The 25860-nt window shown below is 33.5% G+C and overlaps 2 protein-coding genes and 1 long non-coding RNA gene across 7 annotated transcripts; 1 reads left to right on the plus strand and 2 right to left on the minus strand.

Annotated features, from left to right (window-relative positions):
* The first annotated feature begins 734 nt into the window (after positions 1 to 734).
* Positions 735 to 25808, plus strand: cv-c (RhoGTPase activating protein). 4 transcript variants are annotated; one of them, XM_081993532.1, is made up of 11 exons: positions 735 to 875; positions 13000 to 13103; positions 16392 to 16808; positions 20187 to 20393; positions 20771 to 20813; positions 21219 to 21290; positions 21356 to 21592; positions 23034 to 23597; positions 23803 to 24111; positions 24195 to 24490; positions 24546 to 25808. In XM_081993532.1, the coding sequence occupies exons 2-11, from the start codon at positions 13050 to 13052 to the stop codon at positions 25272 to 25274; spliced, it is 2928 nt and encodes a 975-aa protein (XP_081849658.1). In that variant the 5' UTR covers positions 735 to 875; positions 13000 to 13049; the 3' UTR covers positions 25275 to 25808. The 4 variants fall into 4 exon arrangements, with proteins under 4 accessions (XP_081849658.1, XP_081849660.1, XP_081849657.1 ...); XM_081993531.1 differs by lacking the exon at positions 735 to 875 and adding an exon at positions 2193 to 2405; XM_081993533.1 differs by lacking the exon at positions 735 to 875 and adding an exon at positions 9598 to 9739.
* LOC145738638 (uncharacterized) lies at positions 6657 to 7487 on the minus strand. The gene is made up of 3 exons (XR_014180829.1): positions 7290 to 7487; positions 7093 to 7240; positions 6657 to 7040 (listed from the first exon to the last, which is right to left on the minus strand). It is a non-coding gene; the product is annotated as an uncharacterized LOC145738638 (long non-coding RNA).
* On the minus strand, positions 13122 to 16365 carry LOC145738637 (uncharacterized). 2 transcript variants are annotated; one of them, XM_081993538.1, is made up of 2 exons: positions 16102 to 16365; positions 13122 to 13656 (listed from the first exon to the last, which is right to left on the minus strand). In XM_081993538.1, the coding sequence occupies exons 1-2, from the start codon at positions 16150 to 16152 to the stop codon at positions 13249 to 13251; spliced, it is 459 nt and encodes a 152-aa protein (XP_081849664.1). In that variant the 5' UTR covers positions 16153 to 16365; the 3' UTR covers positions 13122 to 13248. The 2 variants fall into 2 exon arrangements, with proteins under 2 accessions (XP_081849664.1, XP_081849665.1); XM_081993539.1 differs by lacking the exon at positions 16102 to 16365 and adding an exon at positions 15321 to 15741.
* Positions 25809 to 25860: the final 52 nt, after the last annotated feature.

A 25860-nucleotide genomic window follows, 5' to 3' on the forward strand; every position in this document is an offset into this window, starting at 1 on the left:
ACATATAGCAGCGTGACATTGGGAATTCGACTAGGGATGTGGTCACTTGTAAGGATGTATCCCGAGATTTATTTTGCATGAAACATGTACAGCTTAATACTCAATAGTTAATACAATAAATGTTTAGCAAAGGCAAAAGTATAATTACGGCAATCCTTTTAGTAGAACCGACGTGTTGTAGTGTTGTTGATGTAGGAAAGAAATTTCCTTATGGAAAAATTATTTTTTAAAGCCTTAAGATTATATTTCTTTTTCTATTTCCAATCGTCGAACAACGAAAGCGAGGCAGACATTTTTAAAATAGCGCGCTGTAATATTGATGAGTTTCTTTATTTATTATTCTTTGAAAAAAGTTTTTTAATATGTAAAACCTAATAAATAAAATAAAATATATATTGTTACATTTTCGATCTGCAAAAACCAAAACGCTTTAAAAGGACAGTATGGAAACAAATGAATATTTGCCTTGTATGTACTCCAACAGTCCAACGTACAATGGTCCAACACCAACTACTCCAAATCCAAGCTCAGCTCACAAAGATTTGTAAATTGACATTTGACATTCGTTGTATTGTAAATAGCGCAAGTTTCAAATATTCAAATCAATTTGTTTTTACTTTATTATTAACCAAATTAACAGCTACCCTCACACTTCCTCATAAACAACAAATAATTGTTTAGTTACCAAAATGTTTAGTGCACTTGTTTTAACGGTAGTTAAAATGTGTAAATACACAAAATACGTTTTTAATTGAATTCTAACCTCAAAACTAGAATAGCTGGACAGTTTGTTTATTATGGTTTTGGTCGTTAAAACAATAAACAAACAGTAAAATGTGAGTTTTTGGGAGTTCAGTGACTGCAAAATGTTTACGGTGAGTGTCACTTAAAGATATTACACTATTTTTATTAGTGGTTTTGGCTAAATATAAATTTCTGGTGGAACTAAGGAACATTGAAAATAAATATACTTGTTAACATGTTGAACTTAAATAAAAAATGCTTCTTTGAAGTTAATTAGATTACTTTTTTTAATAGGTAATAGGTGTTTTTTGGTTTATGCATGCCAATGACGATATCAGACAGTCAAATTAAAGACTGAAAAATTTTGTCTGTATATTAGGTGCTTTTAGACCAATAAATAAGACTTCCAAGTTATTTTGCTCAAGTTTGGAATAATGTGATGTTTGTCTTTATGTTGTATAACTTTTACATGAATGCCAATTATTTTTGGTAATAATACAAAAATTGCAATTTTGGCGATCCTAGTAGGTACTTTAACCTATTATCATTACATTACATTGCAAAAATTACAGTTATTTATCTACTTTATGACGACCTGGTGAATGAACATTTAAGTAAACAAACCAAGCATTTAGATAGAACTCTAGGGAATTAAATACTAAATGACAAAACTTGACTAACAAAATGAAACAACAATAAAAATGTTAAAAACGCGAAATAACGATTTGTTTTGTCTAAGTGTTCTGCAATAAACTATTCACTTTATTTTATAAAATTAATATCAAAATTAGTGGAGTTACTGGGTTTTATCCTGGTTTGATCGTTTATTCAAGAACGTTTCGACTTTTTGTCTAAGTTATCATCAGGCTTTATAAATTAATGTAACCGGAGGTTAAGTGCGCAAAAGAAATATGACATTTATGGGCAGAGTGTAAATGTTACTATGCCTAACATTTTGTGAGTGTCAGTGTTACTCATTCTGATTAATAATAAAATGAATACTATGTACTTGTACTTCAATATTTTCCAAAATACTCATGTTTTAACTGACTGCATATCTAGAAGAATAATAGTTAATTTTTTGATACGCACATTTTGCAATTTTCTAATCAACCGATTTTGCACTAATTAAGTTAATTGTTTGTCCCCAAATTAATGAAATACTTTGTTTTCTTATCACTCTAACGAGGGTGTCAAATAAAGGTCACTCAAATGATTTTTAAATAACTTTCTAACCTAAACTACACTAGATAAGGATATATCTAGAGTATCATAAAACTTTTTTTCAAAATAGCGTTAAATTGTCGTAAATGAGTTGCGACAGTTTTTGGTGTTGATTTTTGTGTTCAAAAATCGGAACATAAGTTGTTGTTTTGCTCAAACCATATCTCAAGGAAAAAAAAGAAACCGCCCAATGCCAATCTCGCGCTAAGTAGATTCAACACTCAACAACTAAATAGCATTCAGTTAGTCAGTTCTGTTCTAGGTACTGGACGTACCGCACGGTACCGTCGCGTTTGTTGGGTCGTACGACGAGTGGAAGTGTGTATTATTTGTTCAATCTGTATACGTGCAGAGATGCAAAGACTTTTTGGATAAACAACCCCGCGATTATCGTAGACTAAAGTGTCAATTTTTTTGGTGCTGACAATTCCTATATGGTACGACACTAATATATAATTATTTGTAAAATAATTTGTTAACATATTATTTATTTATTTTACGCTGTGTTTAGTGTGACTTTTTTCTCTAATGTGACACAGTTAGAAGGCCTTGAGTTGTGTAGGTGACCTTCGATAATTAAAAAAGAAACCTACGAGTGTCTTCACAAGAAAAAATTGGAAATGACATAAGTGCTAAAAATATTGTTTATTTTCGACAAGTCGCCGGTACTGTATAATTAACAAGTCCGATTAAGTGAATTTGAATAATTCTTACCTGATAATAGTTTCGGAACTCTCGTTAAGTTTTTTCCTACAGGGTGGTACACGTTGAGTAAATTAATTCGTTTTATAGGATTTGGATTTACGTTTTTGTTGATTTAATTATTCACGGTTCTTGTTGCTGGCAATCTCATTTCTAAGGCGAGTTAACTATAACTATACGCAAACGCCAACAAAAACTACTTAACTAGTTATTTTAATGCCTTTTATGCGTAGAAGCGAGTGAAGATTGCGATTAGGTGATTCCCTTCATAATATAAGTTACCTTAAGATTACAGCTTATAATTTTTGCCATTTAGTACACTCGAGCAGGATGACAGGAATATTCATCAGTATGCTAATCAGCGAGTAAAATCTTGATTTTATTTGCGTAACTTTTTTGAATTCTGACCAAAAATGGTGCGGCTCCGATACCTCGCCACAAACTAAAAGCGGTACCAAAGGTCAAAGTTCGACAAAATAGTTCCGAGAACAGATGGCATGATGATGAATGTGATGGTACTCTCTGTGTGTATGTGTCATTTTTTTGTTTAGCGGGAATTTAACTAAAGCTCGTCAAAGAGGAGTAATTTTACATGGACCTCAATCAGCCGCATATATGAAATGTGCGTATTAAAGCTTGATTGAAGTGTTAATTCTAGACGCGTTTTACTTCGGATAAGTAGTCTGCAAGCCAGATGTTTGTGTATTTATATAATGACTGCCTTATATTCGAATATCAACGCATTAATATACAGGGCGACTAGCCCTCGGGGCAATTTATCTTCACTGGAAAAATAGGCTCACCGCAGTTAAACCTCTTAAGAACGTTTAACGCATTATAAATCTTTATTGAAAATTTATGACTTTTTCAAGATGAAAACAATAGGCTGTCTAAGCACGTATTCCCAAGATACTGCATTGTATTCAACATTGAAACATTCTCGTTTTGGCGGGACATGGACTATTATGCAAGTTCTTCAACTTTGACAATGGTTTCAAGCTATAGAGTTTCAATGATGTGTTTGTTGTAGGAGCCATTATGGTAATTAAACTTATTTTATATTGCCATCAGGGAGAAAATCTTGTCTTACTTGTCAAGGTTGTTGCCCTTCATAGGGAATATTACACGGCTCTCATTATAAACTTTCTTTTTTAATAACAACTCGCTCGATATTTTAATTTGCACCCTATAAATCAAGCTGAAATTGCTATGTCTACCGACAGGGCAAGGAGGAGTTTTTATTGCGTTTTTGGTGTCGTGGAAAGATCTGTATATATTTCTATATCCTGTTGATATTTTGGCTATCAAAAGAGTAATTTCGACTCATATTTAGGAGTAACGAGGCTGTTAATCAACGGAAATTACATTATGTTAGCAACCGCAAATATGGTTTGACAAAAATAACAGTAGAGATGGGTTAAAAGGTGTTGGTAACTACCACACTAATTTGTTTTGATACCAACAACAGTTTGAAAATTCTGATGGTTACACAACTTTGTTACTACAATCTCAGAAGGTCAATAGTCAATTGTACTTAAAAGTAAGACGTTGAATTGATGTGTGAAATCTTTGTGTTACAATACTGTTAGCTGGTTTTGAAGAGGTGGACCGTTTAATCCTATGTTTTCCCAATAAGGACAGAAACTGTCGCACTTAAAAAGTCTTTCATAACATTTGAGAATATGACACACCGCTTCTGGATTTAAAACTATGCTTTTTTTTGCAAAAAACCGCTGATAATAAACTTGTCCCCAAATTTCCCAAAGTGGTATTTCAATGTTGGTTTGTTAATTTTACTACCTTTCACCTCTTTGACAAGACTCTCGTAAATTAACAAGCTTGGCCTTCTATATAGATGATGTTGATTTGACACGTCACTGTCAATTATCAAATGAGTTTGTCAAGTGAACTATTGTATTCATAATTACATATTTTTATTTTTGATCTATCTATGAATAGTTTTAAGTAGTATGTAATCATAATGTAGATTTAATCAATTTCTGAGAAGTAGTAGGTACCTGGAAATTAATAAAGGAATAAACAATTATGACTGTACTTGAAAACTTTCCCATAGTTCTTACTGATGACGTACCAAATTTTTCACTAAATCTACCAATAAGTCATAAAAGATCGATATATTTTTGTTTTTAACTAGCTTAACCAACACAGCCTTGTGAAACACTATATGACTAGTAGATGGAATGTAGGACCCTTAAAGTATCATGTTAAGCCGAACAAAGTATCCATAAAAAACGTGAAGATTCATGAAAAGAACCCTTTTGTGTAATCAGACACTTTTAATAGGGGTGTATATTTACTTGACAAACAAAAAAAACACATTAAATTGAAAGTTTTGGCAATTAAATTGAGTTTCTCGTGGGAATAGTTTTCTAATCCTCAAACTCAATAGCCATAAACGGGTCGCATATTAATGTATTTAATTGCAGCATGAGAAAACATGGAGTAGAATATGTTTGAAACGATGCTGACCCTAATTTATCTGAACTCAGATGGTCGTAATAAAGCATGTTTATGTATGTATTGTTTTAATCTTGAACGCAGCTTTGTTATTAGATAAGTAGTTCAGTCACCCTAGGATTTTAAGACACACGCATCGTGGTTTGTTTATTGTTGCCTCGTCTCTTGTTTGTCAGAGAACTTTTTTCTTCTTGCTTAGTTGGAGTTAAACTGTTTTCACACACAATTTGTTACGCCTTGCAGGTTTAGTCCGTGACCATCAGTGACCTTTTTTTCCAAGCATAACGGAAAGATAGATCTGGTTAAATTTAAATCAAAGAGTTTATTAAACAAACAAACCGATCAGGCTGGGAACAGATTAAAGTCTGTGTAATCCCAAACTGAAACTATTACAAATTAATTTATAAGACGACTTCCTATTCTATGAATTTATAAATAGCATGTTGAAATTCGAGGGCCTTTTAATATGTATATTAGGTGGTTTTCTTTGGTCGGGAAATTTCTTCTGTGGTCGAGACCATAACAATAATAAAATGTGAATTGGGTATGAATGATGCAGCCAAGTGTGTAAGCAAGCACGTATTCGAAATAATAGAAAATCACCCAGGACTTCAAATAAGTTGTAACGGAAGTGTATGTACATTAAAAACCAAGCACGTGCAACGCACATGTGGGTCAACCAACATTCCCAAATATATTTCTAATCACTCTTGTATATGTTTCACTATCCAAACTCGTAAACCGAAATGCTTTTGTGTCGCAAAGGATATAGAAATTCTATAATTACTTTACTAAAACTGAAACCAAACGCTTGCTTCTTGTTTGTTAAGGCACATATTGTTTGCTCCATATATTCTTGTTTGCTACCCAAGGATATTGTTTTATTTTCAGTGGTGGGATTGTCAAGGAAATTTCAAAAGGAATAAACTAATCAGTGGTACCGTTATTTGGTAATTAGTAGTTTACGTCACTAACAATCACGGTACTAACAAAAGTAATTAAACGCTAGAGGTCGTTTAGTACCGGAAATTTGATTTGAAAAATTCCTTTTACTCGCCGGTTTTAATCTTTATTCAGAAGGGACCCAATTCCATTCAATGGTTATTACCGGAATATTTTAGTAAGTTTTTTTATTTATCTAGACAACTGAATGTTAAATCTACAGGGTGTCTCTGCAATATCACATCAAGTTTTATAGGCACCAAAATATAACTTTTCGGCTTTCTGGAAAAAAGACAAATTAAAAAATCAGTTTGCAATAGAAAGTATGACTGCAAAAATATAGTATTTTTTAAATTTCAACCAAAAATCAAACTTGCTGATTAGACGCATTGCTATTGGATGTAATAATTTTTCCTTTTTATTTAGATTTTTGACATTGTTTACGATTTTGACGTTTCAATTGCGGTTAGGTTAGGTTAGGAGTCAAAACTAGAGCTTTGCTATAGATCATTTTGAGTCACCTGGTTTTGACACTGGCTTTCGACGGCAGCCATATTGCCGGGGGGGCAGACAACTGAATTTAGCTGTATTGATTTTCATTGTTATTTGTGATCTCCTGGTGTTTAATAAACTGTTTAAAAGGAAGCAGAGTACATTTAGTTGATATTAGGGAGAAACACTGTTAAAAACTAAAAACATCATCTGTGCTTTTGGAAAGCCTGTAAAATATAATGTTCTTTCTTGCAATGTATAATTTTTTGATTTGCAAAATTAAAATCTTCTGATAGACAATTTATACACAGCATTTTGTTCACTTTTCAGTTGACTATTGTCATCAATTTGTTGAAGTTGTTCCAAGTAAGATACAGATACTTCTGTAGATGGACCTGCAGTGGGTTCCCTGTCCATGTTCATAGCTAACGTGCTCTCTCATCTTCATGCTCATCTTCCTATATAAAGGTCTTATTACAGATAAATTATAACTTTTGTACAAAAACTTACTATTATGAGACGTTTTGTTTAACGCTTAACTGCTTGAACATGCCGCTATACACTTTGTACATTTTGGGTTTTGGTAATATTATATATCCCATATTTACAGAAGGAACCCAGTCAGGATTGTCCTTATCTTCCGATTTGGCTGGTTCGCCTAAAAAAACCAAACAAAACTGACACAATACACTAAAATTAAAACATACTTCGTTAGATGCTGTACTACTGACAAATAATAATAATAGATTCCTGAGACAGTGATTTGCACAAATTCGTGCATTATTAAGGAAGGTTTTACTTAAATTCCCACTTTTTTGAAGCGGCAACCCATTTAAGTCGACGTTCTTTTGACAAGGCGTTTAGTTGTTCTCCCCGGTTCTTCAACGCTTTGGGAATCTTGAAAAATCGAACTTTATTCCTTTCTGCTCTATTTCCACAACGCACGACTAAACAAAAGCATTTTTCTACAATCTTCTGAACTCAATCGAAAATTTCTATGGTTTACATTTAGCTAGTGGGTCTGTATGCCCCCCCGGCAATATGGCTGACTTACGTTTGACGTTTGTGACGTCACCTCGAAATGGTCTATACCACCGCCCTCTGTACAAGAAAGCCTAGAATGTCACTTTTAATGGCGGCGTTAGCGGTTTTTTTTTTGTACACAAACCTATGGAGATGCAGTAGAAAATATGTTTTTTTTATTTTTTTGTGTAGTTGATTAGAAGTTGTGAGTAAAAAATCAAAGAACGCTTCATTCCTGATCCAGATATGTATAAATATGGCTTTTTTTACCCAATAAAGTCCAGCCAAAGCAAGTTTGGTTAGAACCCTTTGTCCTGGAAAGTACAACAAACTAATGTGAAAACTGCTCAATCAGAGAAAATTTGGAAATCCTTGAAACTAACTTATTACCAAGACCTGTCTTTTAAAATGTAAATGTGCCAATGGAACTTCTAAAAGCTGTCCTGTTTCTTCAGAGTAAACCTTTGTTGCTCTCAAAATGCAGGCGGCCTCAAAATGTAACTCACATACTTATGTATGTAAGAGGCAATTTACTGAATGAGAAAGCATATTGTACTTACCACTGAGTATTGTGTTGGAGTAAAATCATTCCAGTTCAAAGCTTTCAACCACTGTTGGGTTCCAGCAGGATCTTTTGGAAAGTAAAAGACTGACACTTTTGGGCCTTTCACCAAATTGCTTTTACAATTTGGCAAACAACAAGTGGACGGCATATTGTAGAGGCAATAGAATTTAAGTTAAAAAACCAACATCAAATTATAGAACAATGAAGGAACAATAACAATAGTGATAACACAATAAAATGAACACAAACTACACTTTCACTAGAACAATAAACATATAAACAACAATATATAATAGCAAACAAAAATTACTTTGGCAAGTAATCCCAAGTCTTGACTTTAAACCTTAAAAATTAATTTAATCATCGAAAAACTCAATTTCCACAATACAAACAAATGCAAACTGTCAACGACTATTTCGGCCATATTGGCATTCTTGGCTTTCTTGTACAGAGGGCGGTGTCTATACTCTTTTAATGACGTTTGATAAAAAAGAATAAACATACACTAGTTGGAAAACGGCACACACGTTCGTCCTTCCATATAAAGCAATCTCGTTCCGTTCATTGGTCAGTAACTACGTCATAATGGCGAGCTTTTGAACAATGTAGTATTTCAATACTATTTTTTCGGACTTATTAGTACTTAAAAAATACGCAAATAATTAACCTTACTAATTAGAAATGACAAACATTTAGGCAAAATTTTAACAATATAGTTGAAAGAGAGACTCGGTAGTTTCCTGTATAACATGCACATTATATACTGATACATATACAAATTTAAATACTCGTCTATTCATAATGCAACGACAAACGGTACTTGTAGTATGTAGACTATATTTACAATGAACCTAAATGGTGTTTTGCGAGCTAATTACATACGTACATATAATTTGTGTAGTCGTCATATGTACATAATGTTTTGTTGCTGCGTCACTGATGTTATGTACTGTACTTTGAGAAAATCTCGCTAAAACAATACAGCTATTTGATAAAATTTTAAAGGTCGAATGATGTATGTGTATTTGCAGTAACTGTTGACTGAAGATAATCAGGAATATCAATCGATTTTTAACACCTTTCTGGAAACTCTGTGCTATTAGATAAGTGTAATGAAAGCAGGAGAGTGAAAATGACGCAATTTATTGCACGTTGCACATCTTATCAGGTTTTAGTGCATATAGAGACCAATAAGGAAGGAAGCCACAGAGAAGGCACACATTCAGTCAAAGTTCTAGTTTATGAGTCTGTGGTAGACCCCCCTAAACAAGATAACAATGTATATATTGACATTTCCAAAATCACATGGTTCTGCTTTTAAGCGTGTATTCAAAAAATATTTTGATAAATTGTGGGTACCATTTTTATCTCGTTAGTGTATGCGGAGGGAGTAGTGGTAGAAGTAGCATTGCTGCTCTACCTGAAAGTAAATTATTCTCAGTTTGCCGGTTATATCACTTCTCTTATCAGTTTCGTTGAATTTTGTTAAGCTAATTTTGGTAGGCACTATATACGTACCAGAATATTCTAATCAGAAAGTCCTGTTTTGTTCAGGTTCTTACTGTACTCGTAAGTACCTAACTGTTTTTTAATAATAAATGTCAGTATAATTTATGTTAGTTAAAGTTAAAAATATGTTACAAGGTGAACATCTAATGGGCTTTTAATGGAAGGAAAAGCGCACCTCGGAATGCCATTTAATGAATGAAAACCTAGAAAGGTAACTTGGGACATTAGATCGACCGACAGAGTATCAGTTTTGCAGGAAAAAGAAATCATTTGTTGCTTTCCCCGCCTGTAAGATTTCTATGACTATAAATAGATAAAACACTAATCATTAATGTTAATGTGATATTTCGATGTGAGTTAATGTGATACAGCGAGTTGCAAAAAAACCGTCCGACATTACCATATATTTATTCATTTTGGCATTTATTTGTGTATAAAGCATTCACATTTCAGCAAGGCCTACTAGCTGAGCTGACGTCAGATTTTCATCATCATCATTAGCGTTGCTTGCGTTAATCTTCGTTCGTGTAATTTCATCTTTTGAAGTTCAATGTCAGGAATAAAAGGGTTGTCAAATGTATAAAATAAATTTAGTAAATTACAAAACAACACAAAAGAACCAAATGACACGTTATTAAAGGCAACATCAATCAAGTTAGTCTGGTCGTATAGAATATATTAAGTCTCCGAGGTGTGTCCACCAGTCTTGTTATTAATATTAATAACTTCTTTTCGAAAGCGCATCGTTAAGTTAAAGAAACGTTTGTGTTGGATGAGTTCGGGTTTGACGACATTGGAGATCAATTTTTTTTTCGTTTTGTACCGCAGCTTTATACACAAAGCTCACCACGGTTTCCATTCAATTCAACTAAGCTGCCTGTTAAGGATTCAGCTGAATTCACGTTGATGGCCTAGATATTTGTTCATCTGAATTGAATGGAATGGGAAGCGTTCATTTACCATACGTTTTAGTAGAGGTATAAACACTTCCAACGTCTTATGAAACACCTTTGGGCGTAATGCTAAATTAATTGTACCCGTCAGATATCCATCTTCGAGACCGGTTCTTATTTCCTTTCGTGCTGTCTTATTGTCAGTTCTATGTCGTCAGCTGGAATTGAGACCACCTACCAAAAAAAAAAAAATCTAACGGAACGAACCTCATTCTAATAGGATGGTTTAGCGTGTTTTCTTTACTACGCGTTCAAAATTCGATCTGCAACTTCACGTGTTAATTTACTCTTTGAAGGGTGCTTGCAAGTATACATCTGCTGGTAGCTTGCCGCAAAAGGTCGGCCTGATGCCAACAGTAAATGGCACGAACCATCTGTCAATTTATACAACGCCCTAAACTATTTTTACAAACTTTAAATTCATAGGAACTACCTAGAAAAATCAAGGGGAATACACTTATGAAGGGGTTAGAAGCAAAAGGGTTCAATGCAAGTCAATATTGTCTCTAAATAACAAAAGTGGAAATGATTGGCTTTTAACCATCTAATGGCAAACTATTTCTGGTTTAACCAACGCAACCTATTTCAAAATTATTAAGAATAGAGAAGCATTAGAATTAGACAAACTTCCTAAGTGACATGTGACGGAACCAATTAGTTTTTCATGCAGTAGTCATGTGATCAACTGTCATATTCGTTTTGACAGACTTGTGTGACACATGCCACGAAGTTTGTTGCTATAGTTCCAGTTCTAGACTAACTTTATTGGTTTATAATTTTGAAATTGTTATGTATACACCCACTATTACCATTGCTGTAATGATTGGCTTTTTAACCATTTAATGGCAAACTGTTTCTGGTTTAACCAACGCAACCTATTTCAAAATTGTTAAGAAGAGAGAACCATTAGAATTAGACAAGCTTCGTAAGTGACATGTGACGGAACCAATTAGTTTTTCATGCAGTAGTCATGTGATCAACTGTCATATTCGTTTTGACAGAGGTTTCAGTTCTAGACTAACTTTATTGGTTTATAATTTTGAAATTGTTATGTATACACCCACTATTACCATTGCTGTTTAATAAACCTTGTGGCTGCTACTGAAACTTCAATTCCAAAGAAAAAAACCTTACGCTAAAGTAATAATACTAAATTAATATCTTTAGCAACACTGATGTGACAGATTCTTTTGCACTATGAACATACTTCATTATATTAACTGAAATAAGAATAATCTAAGCAAAAATCAAACTTTTACAGATTATAGATATATGTGAAGGCACCTGGCATTAAAAACAGATCTTAGGAGATAAATGACTGTAAAAATTACTATTAGAAATCTCTGTCCCTTTCTCTAATTTCTACTAGAGAAGGTTTAGTACTCTTCTTTTCTGTCGCTGAAAGAATTAAATTCTTCTTTAAAATATGTTTAGATTTTTCAAATCAATCATTCAGTCTTTAACAGCGTTTTCTTACCTTTTTTTCAAAATGCACGATTTTTGTTCCAAAAAGCCATTTTGCTGGTAACTTATTTGAAGCAAATTTGACAACAGTTTCAATATAAAAAAACAATGATAATAAGTATTTAATCTTGTTCAAAATGATTCATTAAAAGGACCTATTGTATTTTATAGTTAAAAACAGTCAGTTGGTTGTGTTAACCACGTTGATAGCACACATTGTCACAACATATACAGGGAGTACAAAAATGCGTGTTTTTAACAGCAAAATTCTAAACTTAAATAAACTTCAGACTAGAAACTTGACTGAATTTTTTTGATAACGACCACCCTGTATGTTAGTATCCAATTAATATACTGGAATAAAAGTTTTGTTCATGGATTATCAGGTTCTATAGCCATTCTAAAGAGCCACAATATGGCGAAACGCGTCAGTGAATTGATTGCCAATAAACAAAACCTCGACTCTTATAAAAATATTTACCTGTTAACTTATTAATTTTGGAGGCAATGAATTTAGGCAAAACGTGTTTTAAAAATTACAGTAAAACTGCATATTGTTTAGGAACGTTTTATTGCTAATAGTCTGCGTATAACGAGTTCTTAAGCTTAACCAGAAAAAAGTTGTGTATATGTATGTTGTGGGAGTATTTATGAAGTTTATGATCGGTTTTAAAAATATGCAGTTGAGTGGTAAACTTATTTGTAGGGTGTATGGTGAATAAAAATGATTTCAAAGAATTGGGGGCGTTGATGTCGGTCAGATAAGAGACGGACGTTTTGTCACCGAAGAAGAACAAAGAAAGCGCTGTAGTCACAACGTTGCGGACATGTACCTAAATTTATTATAAGCCTTACGGTTTTGCTACTTACATTGTATATGAATATTGTGTAATTGTTTTGCAGGTGCACGGCAAGCAATATGGCCCTAAGCATAAATCACCGTTGGTAAAACCATGAACTACGCAGACAACTACCACGATCTGCTCCTTTTCCTTGAACAAGCAGAGGTAGGCAAGTTAAAAACCTTAATTTTATACAAGTTTACTACTATTTTCGAGTTAAACAACAATTTATTTCATGTATCTGATCGTGTACCGCTTTATTGTAAGTCTTCTTTCAAGCTTTTACATCAATTACTGAAACTGCAAGCTTTTAATCGGCGAGTTGTTCAGAGCCCTTCAACAACCTTTTGCCTCTGGCTGCAAAAAATGCTGGCTCGACGTCATCAACGTAATCTCTTCTGTCTCTTCTAGATTTAAACACATCATCAAAATAGTATCCAAGATTCTTCCACTGAGCTGGTTTTTTCCCTCTAGATGTGAAGAACGGTTCCTTTTCCCGAACATCAAACTGACCTTTTTGAACTAAAATCCATTGCGGTTCTTCAACGAAAAGTTGATTATCTTTATATGAAGGATCCTTCTTTCCTCGGTTGGCCCAGAAGGGCCCTATGTCATCTTGGGTGGACGACCTTTTAAGGCAACCTTTTGAGTTGCAGGAAGATTCTTCATCATTTTGAAGAAACAGAGGCTCTGAACCCCTTTTGCGTGGATCTTGGCACTAAAACCAAAAAAGGATAGAAGCACGAGTTAATTGTATGCATTTAACATTAGGCTTGTTGTGAGTTCTTTCTAAAGCCCACGTGTATTCTTATCTGGGACACCCTGTCGTAGTGTGATTAATGAAATTTGGTGTAGGTTATAAGAAGGCAGGGCAGCCGGGATAATGGGGCGAGGCTTAATACTCAGAACGATAAAAGAAGAAGGGAATTATTTATAGAGAAGCTGTTTTTACACAACTATTAGTTTGACACTCCATTAACCACTTTTATATTAATAAAGCGTCAGTGAATGATAAGGTTTTTCAAAAATTCTTTGTACTAATAGAATACTAAGCATTCAGCAACAATTTTACAAGGTTCGGTGCAAATATGTATAGGGTGGTCTTTTGAGAGTAATCATATTTTTGTCCTGGTTAATTTTATGGTCAAAAGATAACTAAGACTAAAAACTTTTATATGGTTTCAAATTTAATCACTAAAATTGACTGAATTATTGGTCAAAAACTAATTTGGTGGGGCGTTTTTGGAGCCCCATAATTCAACTGGACAGCCCGATAGGACCACATTTTAACCGTAAATCTTTATCATTGCTTCTTCGTCTTTGTTCGTCTTACTTTACTTTAACTTAGTTCAAAATTTGGAAGGAACATTTATTTTTGGTTAGTTTAACACGAATTTATTTCAAGTGAAAACAAACCTTAATGTCAGATAGTGACAGTTAGAGAAAGAAAGTCATTTTTATGTTTTACTGCTAGAATAAAGCACATTTTTGCTTAGAAGAAAACCCAGTTAGGAACGTAAATTTACCATCAAAAAATCACGATAATTAACCATAATTGCATGAACCCTGTTGCTGAACAAATAATTGTTATCAGGTAAAAATTTTTGGAATCTTAATTCAATATAGATAGAGAAAGGAAGGTTCTTCAAGGTCTTCTCAAGAATAATCTTTGGAATAACCCATAAGGCACGTTTTCGTTTGGCATAGAATGAGTTTCTAAAGGTATTCACTGTTCAACAAACACTGATTTGATATTGATATTGTTTTCATATCAAATATCTTCTGTTCATCTCAGAGCAAGAAGCACGAATAATATTTGAATAATCCATTATAAATAAAGTGTTATTAATAATATTTATTAATGTGGTTAAGGTTAATACCTCAAGCAATATACATCATGTCCAAATAATTGTTATATCCCATACGACCTTGTTATATCCAAATAAAACAAGGAAGTTAGTTAAGTCACATTGAACTTTGTGTTTTTTGATAGCAAATTTAAATAAGTATTTTTTAAATAAAGGACAATAAAAATAATTTTAAAATGGAAATCTTAATCACCAATCTTCTTACTTAACTGGTATATAGTGTTATACAATAGTAGTTTTTAGACTTTTAATTGCTCACAGTACCGGTTTTGGCTATTAGACGGAGATTAAACTATACACAAAATTCCTTTTTATGTGATATATTCACATTTATTTATCTTTAATCTAAATTATTGGTCTATGAAACATTATTTTCATGTGTATGCATAATTCGTACCAATCAAATTAAAACTAAAACATCAGTGTCCCAACAGGATGTCCTTTACCGTTATATTAAAGCACAGAAAAATATCACTTACAATTTTCTATAATTTGTAGTTTCCCGGATATTTACCATATACAAAAGCTGCTGATAATGATGGATTTAGTATTCCACTGGCATGGAAAGGAAACACACACACACACTATACAAAATAACTTATCATGCTGTTAGAGTGATTTGCGAGTAATGAATACCAAAATTGTTTTAAACAATAAGTACAAACTAAAAGTAACTTTTTAATAAGAGTATCAAATGTAAACTGTTTTACTTTAATGAATGATTTTGTTATAGGCAACCAAATATACACACGAGCAATGGATTTTTCATTTTCATCTCCAATACCTAATGTATTAAGTCTCACTTGATTTGCATTGAACAGACAGAAATAGATGTAACTTTATCGATTTTTATTTTATTTTTTTGAAAAATGAGGTCACGTTTTATGATAAAACTTGAGCTTAGTAGTTTTATTCAAAAGATGTGCCTCTTGGAAAATAAGTGGATGTATCTGAAATTTTTTTATTTTACACTTACTAAATTAATGCCTTTGAAACTAGCACATTGGGAAACGCACCACTGAAAAGGTCACTAAAGCAAATCATATGCAGATTTTCAGAATGTTTACAGACATTTGAAATTCAAATTTTTTATAAAAATCGAACGAAGCTCTTTGAAGCAAAACCAGTAACTGAGTATGTTCCTTGAAATAGTGATTTGTTTCGCAACTTAATGAATGGTTAACGCTTCTTATAACATTGGATCGCAAATTAGTTGATTAAACACATATATTATTTACGGCTACACCTATTTAATTCCAAAATAGTTTGCGTAACAAGTATATGCAGATACTTACATGTACAAAGCCTAGAAGCACAAAAAGCAAGACGTTAAGAGCAGGGATCATGCTTTCGTCAAGATTTCTTACGGAAACAAATCCGAAAGTATTGCATTTCGCCTTTTAATATGGTCTCTAGTTTTCCCAAGCGTAAAACAGCCTCAGGTTATTTAGAATTAGATTGGGATTTGGGAATTCGGACTGTCAACCTTTGGTAGATTTATAAATCCTTGTTGTTGTAGTTTTATTATTACGAGCTAGACGTATTTTCGTTCCAGTTACTCAACCTATTATATCTTTTCTTTCAGAGTGACATTAACAACACATTCAGTAAACATGGATCGTCTCTTACCAAACCGACGCAGCGTGGGCTAACCAAGATTGAGGAGGAAATCAGCGAAAAATCAGTGGAAAGCGATAAAAAGGAGGACCGAAATTCTGACCCTGAAGATATCGAACTTAATCTTCAGATCTTAATAAACCTCGGTAAAGCTATCCGATCGGATCTATCCGATTTATTGGCCAACCACAACTTAAATGATCTAAGTGAAAACGATCTGCCTGGCTACCAGTTTTGCACAAATAGATCTTTTATCGGGAAATACAAAGACCAAACTAACTTCCATCAAGATGGATCGAATGATAGCGCGAGTAAATTTCAACTGGATGACGACGATAAAAGTTACATTGAACTGGACGCGTTGTCTGATCTGGAATCTCATTCAGTAAGTTAAACTACTTGTTTTACTATTTTTAGTTTATAGTCTCCTACAGAGTGCAGCTGAGCTTTTTACCACAAAAACCACACGCGTTTGTCTATCTGATTTTAGTTTTTTTTTGCTTAATCGCTCATTGAAATACCACTGTCTGCAGTGCATGTTTGACAAGTTTTTTTGGTCACATGATAAATTATTGAATTCATTTAAATTCATTAAATGCATTAATTTAAAATAACAGCATTAATACTAATTAATCATGTTTAATGTAGTTAGGCCATTCTTATTTTATAAAACCAATAAAAATCAATATAAATCGTTAAAACTTGAAACAGCTGAGCAGTACAAATAAACTTCTTGGAGGACAAACAAACCGCAATTTCAGATTTATTTGTATGAAGTAGGTCCTGAACTCTTTTAATTTCTAACGTTTTTTAACGGATTCCCTTTTCAATGCTGTGTATATTGAACAATATTAATAGAACATTGTTGATGTATGGGTAGCAGACGTGTCTATTTTAACAAGTCAAAGGAACATAATGCAGAAGTATGTATGCACTGAATTAAATAGAAGGATTTCATATGCAAGATTATTATGTTATGCATAACTGTAATTCAATTTCAAATTTTCTGTCAGTGAAACTGATACTTGGAAATAGAGTCCCACAATTAGATTCTAAAAGGCGTTCAAAATAAAGTCAAAATGTGACAAAGAATCTGGATCACCTAACTGTCCAAGCAAATGTGACAGGGTTCTCGGTTTTACTACCACTTCTACTAGGTAAACTTTTTTAAATCATTTTTAATCAGAAAGTACATATTGAAATAAACTCCGTTGTATCAATTATTATTCTACCAAACCGGCTGTACATATGTGCATTTTTTTAGCAAAAACAGACTACCACTTAAACATGGTTTGAAAATAAACAGCAAACAAACTAATCCCAGGCGGTAACATTTTTAAATCACGATCGTTCCTACCATTAGGATCCCGCACAGCTGCGTATAGTATTTTCGTTATGTACCGTTCATATCAGCTTGTTTGCATTTGATAATACATGTTTGAGGACCTTTACTATCTTACGCTATGAGAGTATATAAAATCGGTTTCATTTTATTACACGCACTTCCTGACGGTACTGAATGTTATATGCCAATTCATTCAATTTTATTTATTTGTCAAGTAACTTTAATAGAAATGTTATATGGACTATTTTCGTTTGCTAACACTTCTAGTTTATGGAAAAAGCAAGTTTGAGCCAAAATGACATTTGTTATTTTTTAGTAATATATTTAGTTTGAACCTATAAGCAATTGCTTATACAAGGTGGTCCAGTTTTAAGTGTCAATAATTCACCATTTGATGGCCAATCAAAAAATAAGTTGACTTGCATTGTGTCATTTTTCTGAAAAACCTAAGGAAGATACAGTCCTCCAAATTTCAATTTAAAAAATCGTTTTATAGTTTAAAACTGAACATTCAAGACTTGTGAAAGTCCAAATTTGTACTGAATAGTCTAAAAACTTGCTTTTTACTACTAGGAATGGTCTTATGATTCGCTTTCTCAGACTGCCATCCTGGTTGAGTGTCTGAAACTGGCATTCAAGAACTAAAAAAAGTCCGGAAATCAAGACAAAGATTGTATTGTGCATGAAACTCATTTTTTACTACTAAAAATAATATAAAAGTTGACTTTTAATGCTAGAACTGATTTTCGGACTCTTTTATTTTTAAAAATTAGTTCTCAAGACTATTATTGTAGCATTTGGTACCAAGATTTTTTACTTTTATTACTGAAGAAACTTGACTTTTGGAAATAGTCTTAAACTCGATTTTTCACTTAAAAAGCACTAAAAACAGTCTGAATTTTTTAGAGGTGCTACAATTTATTGCACCTATGAGTGTAGAAGTCAATTTAATAGTGAAGAAGCTTGAAATAACATTTTCAAGATTATGGTCAGAGGACAAACTGGCTTTTAGGCCTGATAAGTCAAAAACTTTGTAAAGATAGTCTTGAAACTCGATTTGAGGCACTGAAAACAGCCTTAAAACACTAAAAACAGTCTAGTTTATTAAGAAATACCCGAATTTTTAGCACTGAGGTGTCTAGAAGTCGATTTAACAGTGACAAAGCTTCGAATACCATTTTAAGACTATGAAGAATGTAAAAATTGTTTTTTAAGTTTGCTATGTCAATAACTTGGTGAAGATAGTCTTGAAACTCGATTTTCCAAGCTGAAAGCAGTTTTGAAGCACTAAAAATAGTCCAGAATTCAAAGAAAATGAAAAGCAAAGTAAAAAGCACGAAAAGTTAGTTTTCAAGACAATTTTCATGAATCTAATGTCAATGTCCTACCTCTAAGACTATTTTCAAGACTAAAATATTGAAATTTGTCTTCAAATTATGAAAACTTTTCATTAGTTCAGTCACATTTTGGGGTTCAAGTCAATTTTTAAGGTTTAAATGTATAGATTGTAGTAACAAATTCTTGAAAAAGTAGTTTTTATGTCTACAAGTCAATTTTTAGTATTAAAGTCTCTCGATTTGCATGACAACTAGTTACAAACATAATTTTTAAGCTTCTGAAATTTTTATCTTTTCTAATTCAATTTTAAAAACTAAAGTTTTTTAGTTTTTCTGGAAACTATGAAAACTGGCTACAATACTTTTAAATAAGTGAATTTTTCGTTTCCAAGACAATTTTTAAGTTGGGTTGGGTCTTTGACCGTAATAACGTGTAATAAAGTGCTTGTTCCAAATTTGATCAATATTGCTCCAACGGTCTGACAGTTATGACAAAAAAAACCGATTTTTTAAACAGAAATTTGAAGGACTGTATTTTCATTAAAATGACATAATGAATGTCCACTTATTTTTTAATTGGCTATGGATTGGTGAATTATTGACATTTAAAACTGGACCACCCTGTATAAAAATCAAAATCTTTTGAAGTTTTTCTCTTTAATTAGTTGGATGTCATTATATGGTTCATTTTTGGTTGCTATCACTTCCAACGTTTATAGTAAATCCAATTACGCAAGCAAAATATTTAAAGCCAATTTGGACTATAATGACTTTGTTTAGAAAATAGAGAAGTAAATTTAAAAAACAATTGAGTTATTTTTCAATATAGCAGATAACGCAGAGGACATCAAAGCAGGAGTATCACACCCTTATACTTAACCAGTTAGTTGAAGCAATTAAATTAATTCCAGTAATTATGTGATCTAATTTGACTAGCCCATATCTCATAATGGACTCGTTAATCATAATGGCCAGATCTGTTTGCCCTTAAACGAAACCAACTGAAAATTAATTATGAGACTGGCGAGGCTTGTCAGGTACAACAAATGAACAATTCTAACGAATAATTGTGTTTCTGTAGCCATCGATCATCAGCGGAGTTAATATAGCAACACAAACGTCGCCGTCGCCATCAGCAAGTTCCACAAATCTGACATGGCCCTCCAGTTCAGATTCGGAATTTTCGGAGGACTGCGACCCTTGGGACCCCCCTTGCGCCAAGAGTACCTTAAACAGTGGGAAGTCAAATTCGGCCCCTGTTTTGGAAAAGGTGTCACCCTCGCTACAGGTAATTCTTTTGTTTGATAACTTGAAGATCGCGGAGATATGTCATTTTGATGAATTTGAGGTTGATTTTTAATTATTGTGGTTGCAAATTCGATTTTAAACTGTCCGTATATCTGACGCCCATGAGCTATTTCTCGGAAATTTAACAATACCTGAGTATGATTTGGTTGCTTTATTGTTCTTGCATTTATTAAACATTAATCAACAACTTAGGTGGCGTTGACGCATTAGAAAATGATTCTTTGGAAATTTTGAGCTTCTCTGTATGTAGGTTAATATCAGAGGCGTGTATATATAGGCAGTTTAAGCTTCGCCTTTGAACTTCAAGCCGTTAATATGGATGACCAACCATGCATAATTGATTTGCTATCATTTCAGGTGAGCAGGCAATCCAGATCACAGTCCGACAGACATTTGGCCGGTGAGTAGTTCGATACATTGTGCCTCGCAAAAATGTCTATTCGTGTTAAGGAGTACAAGTTTTTTCGTAGTCTTAGTGTTAAAGTTAATGACAACTGGCCAGTTAGGAAAGCCGAACAGTTATGGAAGTTAATGCGCACCACCAAAATTGCAGGTCTTGCTGCCCCCAATTCCATTTATTAACAAAAATTATCCCTCAACATCCTGTCAAATTGTGCCTTATGTAATAATTGCTAGTAAGCCTCCAACACCTTTAATAGACTATTTAAATGCAAGTGGCCGAGATATTTGCCAATTTAGCTAGAAACGGCAAAAACAAGTTTGGTTGTCGAACAAAAAATTAGCAATCATAACTGTTACATTATTTAAGTTGGCATTCCTATTCAATCAATGGTCTTTTTTTTAGAAATCGAGGCCACCGAGGCGTGCAAATGGCTACGCGCTACAGGTTTCCCTCAATATGCCCAGATGTACGAAGGTACGAATAAATTCTCTTTCATCCCCAACCCTTTCACTGTTTATATTTTTTTAATTAAAAAACAGATATGCTATTTCCCATTCAAATATCACAAGTCGCTCAAGACCATCCCTTCCTGGAAAACGATGTTTTGCACTCCCTCTTTCGGAGACTCAAGATTCTCAACAGTTGCGCTCACCTGCACCAGCATAAGATCACTCACACTGACGAATCAGATGACGAGTTTTGTGCTCTTAGCGATAACTGGACCTATCAGAGCGACATAAGGCGATGGTCTCGAACATGCGCAAATGGCCCTCCACGTAAGTTGATTAGTTTTCAGTAACGTCAATTAACTTTCATATGTTTTTTGCGTTACGCTATTAACCTGCATAGATGATAACACATGTATATAATTCCATACCCTGCAAGATTTACTAGAGATTAATAAGCAGAAAAAAGCGACCAATTACTTTGATATTGCGATAGAAGAAAAATTGGGAGTGCCTAATTTATTGATCACGATCGACCCGATTAATCGAGTGTTCAAGATCTGATATTGACAAAGTTCGGAGAATTGATGTTTTAATTTTGTTGTAACCCTTGGAAATTACTTACTTAACTTTTTAAACAAGAGAGTTTTGACACCCTGAATTACATTAAATGCTTAAATGTGCAGCGATAAAATGCATGATGTATTGTTAAAAAGTCTTAACTATTATGTCACTTTATAAATCGATTATCTGGATTAATCCTAATTAAGTTGACCTATCGGGCTTCTTTGTAGAGTTTAAATTATTCTGACTACTTAATTTTATCCCAATTTTACATCACAACTTCTGAACAGTGAAGAAATATTGATTTTGAAATCTGATTTTTAACAAAATAACGATAAATAGTACAAGTAAACATATATTACTGAAGAAACCAAGTTTAATCACCCCTTTTGGTTCTTGGTTTTTCTTAAAATTCTACCGGGTACCACCCAAGACTAATCATATACAAACCTGTCGCTATATTGACAAAATTAATTATAACCCTTTGAATTCCTAAACATTTTATGAATTTTGGAGAAGTTAATTACTGGGCTAGACATACAAACGGCAAAAAGTGAAATCTCTACTAATTAGAAACATTCTCTTAAAAAAATCATTAAAACATCTTTAGTAATAACCGAGTACAAATGAAGATTGGCATATATTAGAGATATGGAAATACTATCATTTACCTTATTATTAGTAACATCCCCAGCACTTCTCTGAATATTGGAATTAAAAATCAATAAGAGAGAACACAATCTGGCCTAAATAATTAAAAGTTAGTCGCTAATTATTCCTTTTGGAATTTGCACCTCACACTAGTATAGACTGACATAATTCAACGGGAAAGACAGTAGATTTTTAATGTTGAGTGTAAAATTTTACCTTCCATATCATTCTTATTAAATAAGCAGTGCAAAAATTAAAATAACATTCTCAATGGGAAAATCTAACCTTATATAAATTATTAATATCAAGTTACACATTTTATTAAGTAAGTATAGGCTACTCATAACAATTTTTGTCTTGTAATCAATGAAAGACCATGTTATCGCATTCTTCGAAGCGTTCGAAAATAGTTCCTATTATCATTTCGACAGTAATTATTAAGTAAACATATTAGGCGTAATTTTGTGGTATTAACATTAATTCAGAGATTTTTAATTGTTTATTGATACTGGGAATAACTTATGAAATATTTATAGCTTTTATATTCTATTTGCAGCAAACTTGGAAGAATTAACAAAACGTTTTGGAACAACAAGCCTGTCAAGCCAAGACAAAGATGACGTGTTTGAAAAAGTCAACCAATCCCCTCGGGAAAGACTTAAACGTGCCGGTTCGAGTAAATTCAGACGACGCAGAGATGGCATGTGTTTTAGTGAAAGAGACGCCACTTTTGAATCCCTCTCACCAGTGGGCAGCTTGAAAACTTTAGAAATAAATCACGTATCGGATTCGGAAATAACACCAAGACACTATAGAAAATTTAGGACTAACAGTTTCGAAAAACCGGGAGGATGGGCTCAACCTTCTAGTTCAGTAGAAAGATTAATTTGGCAGAAATTGCCAGAAAGTGCAGTCGAACAAATCGATGAACATCCGAAGGACCAAACTGGAGAAATAGTCTCTTTGCATAGCCTGACAGCAACCCAGTTGCAAGTGTTGCGAAAACTAGCTTTGTTGAAACTTACATCTCACATGGAAAAGTATTGCCCTTCTCATAGGACAGGCTGGAATCTAGATTTACCGAAATTTTTGCGGAAAATTAAAGCTCCTGTATATAAAGGTTAGTAGAAATTTGTTTTTTTAGTTTGTTTTTGTTGATAATATGTTCTTGTTACTTTTGTCACTTATACCAATCGGATATAGGTTTTTTGTGTCACAGAAACGTTCAACAATAATTTTATTTTTCAAGAAACTCCAATTGTTTAAGATAAACGTAGCCATAACCTGTAGTTGAGCATCGCACTCTATTACCATATTGTTTGCAGATAAAAACGTCTTCGGTGTGCCTATAACAATAACATTACAAAGAACCGGCCAGGTACTACCCAGAAATATCGAGCAGGCGTTGCGTTGGTTGCAAATGAACGCGTTTGATCACGTGGGTATATTTAGGAAACCGGGAGTGAAATCGAGGATCCAAGCTTTAAGAAACCGCGTCGAGACCAACGTCTCCTTGGATTATTCAGATCAACAGTCCTATGACGTTGCTGATATGGTTAAGCAGTACTTTCGGGAACTACCTGAAGCTTTGCTGACTAACAAATTATCGGAAACTTTTATTCTAATATTTCAACGTAAGTTGTATTTAAATAATAATCATTAGCATTCAGAGAGCATGATGAACACCACACTTGAAAAAAATGTTATTTGGTTACAGACATCCCTGTATATTTGAGGAAAGAATCTGTACTTTGGGCGTTGCTGTTAATGCCAGATGAACACCTTGAAGTGCTCCAGGCCCTACTGCATTTTATGCTTGCGATTGCCAAGCACTCTGATGTTAATCAGATGAACGAAAGCAACTTAGCGATGTGTTTTGCTCCCTCTTTGTTCCACTACAATCAAAGTTATAAGCAAAATGGCGGTTCACCTCACGCAAAAGAACTTGCAGAAAACAAGGCAGCTTATGATTGTTTACTGTATTTTCTAAAAAACTATAATGTTTTGTTTAAGGTTTGGTTGAAAAAGATTATTCTCTAAAACTAAATAAAAAATATGGTTATTTCAGGTCCCGAAAGAGTTCATAACTCAGTGTAAAGGCAGTGAGATGAAGGAAACTAAGGCAAAGCTTTTGAACGAGTTGGGATTTGAAAAAGGTGGTTGGAGGGAGTATCTGCAAGATTGTCAAGTGAACCTTTTGAAGGAAGCTAAAGAAAAGCAAAGGGGTTGGATTACCGTAAGTAGTCATCAACCTAGGGTTGAGCTAGCGTACAAAAAGGTCGCAGATGGGATTCCGCTAAGAGTATGGAAGGTCTGCGCTGAAATTGAGGCTCCTCCATCAGAAGTTCTACATCGAATTCTTCGAGAAAGGCATCTATGGGATCCGGATATTCGCGCAACTAAATGTGTAATGCAATTAGAAACCAGGAGTGAAGTATTCCAGTTCGTTCGAGGCAGTACAGCTCCACGACCAGCTGAAGAATACCTGGTGGTGAGAACTTGGAGAACTGACTTAGCTCGAGATGCCTGTTTGTTAGTAGAAACGTCAGTAGAGCATCCTGATGCGCATCCAATTACCAATACAACCAGGGGACTTGTCCTAGCTTCCCGATATTTGGTAGAACCTTGTGGCTCCGGGAGGTCTCGCTTACTGCATTTTTCCCGAGTAGACACCATGGGCAGAACACCCGATTGGTACCAAAAACATTTTGGTCATCTACAAGCTATGTTATTAGGGAATATACAAAGTTCGTTCAGTGGCCACCAAAGTGCTTCGGGACCTGAGAGCAAAGTTTAAATGCCAAACCAAAGAATTCAGTTTTAGTCATAATGCTATTCCCGTAAGAAACATGGGAAGCTTTTAAATTTAATTTCTGATGTGATGTTCAGCCAGTTATAATTTTATTTAATGGAGGACTTGAGGTTTGAATGATTATCCCTATTTTTGAAGTTATTTTTTTATTCGTGGACGTGGAAGTAACAAAATATCATATATATAATGTACGTATTAGTTTACGAAGTAATTAAGTTGAACGTTACCAAGTATTTTTTATCGAGCTGTATATAATAACTCCCGATTATCGAATCAAAAATTAATATTTATTTTATAGTAACAATTTAATTAGTTTGCGTGTTTGTAATTAACGCAATCATAAACTGTAATCAAAAATCACTGTAAGTAGTACGTAAAATGTACTATGCTAGTCACTGTTGTTTTACGGGAATATGATACCTAAGGATATATTTGTAATAGTCACAATTAATACAGGTTACACATTAAATTTATACGGGCCAGTATTTCATAGAACTTGAATATATTGTTATTGTATTAGTTAGGTCGTTTTATTCATAGTAGTAGTAAGAAACCAAAATTTGTAAATGCG

This window comes from Ips typographus, linkage group LG16 (genome assembly GCF_016097725.1).
Source record: "Ips typographus isolate SLU linkage group LG16, UJ_Ityp_2.0, whole genome shotgun sequence".
NCBI lineage: Eukaryota > Metazoa > Arthropoda > Insecta > Coleoptera > Curculionidae > Ips > Ips typographus.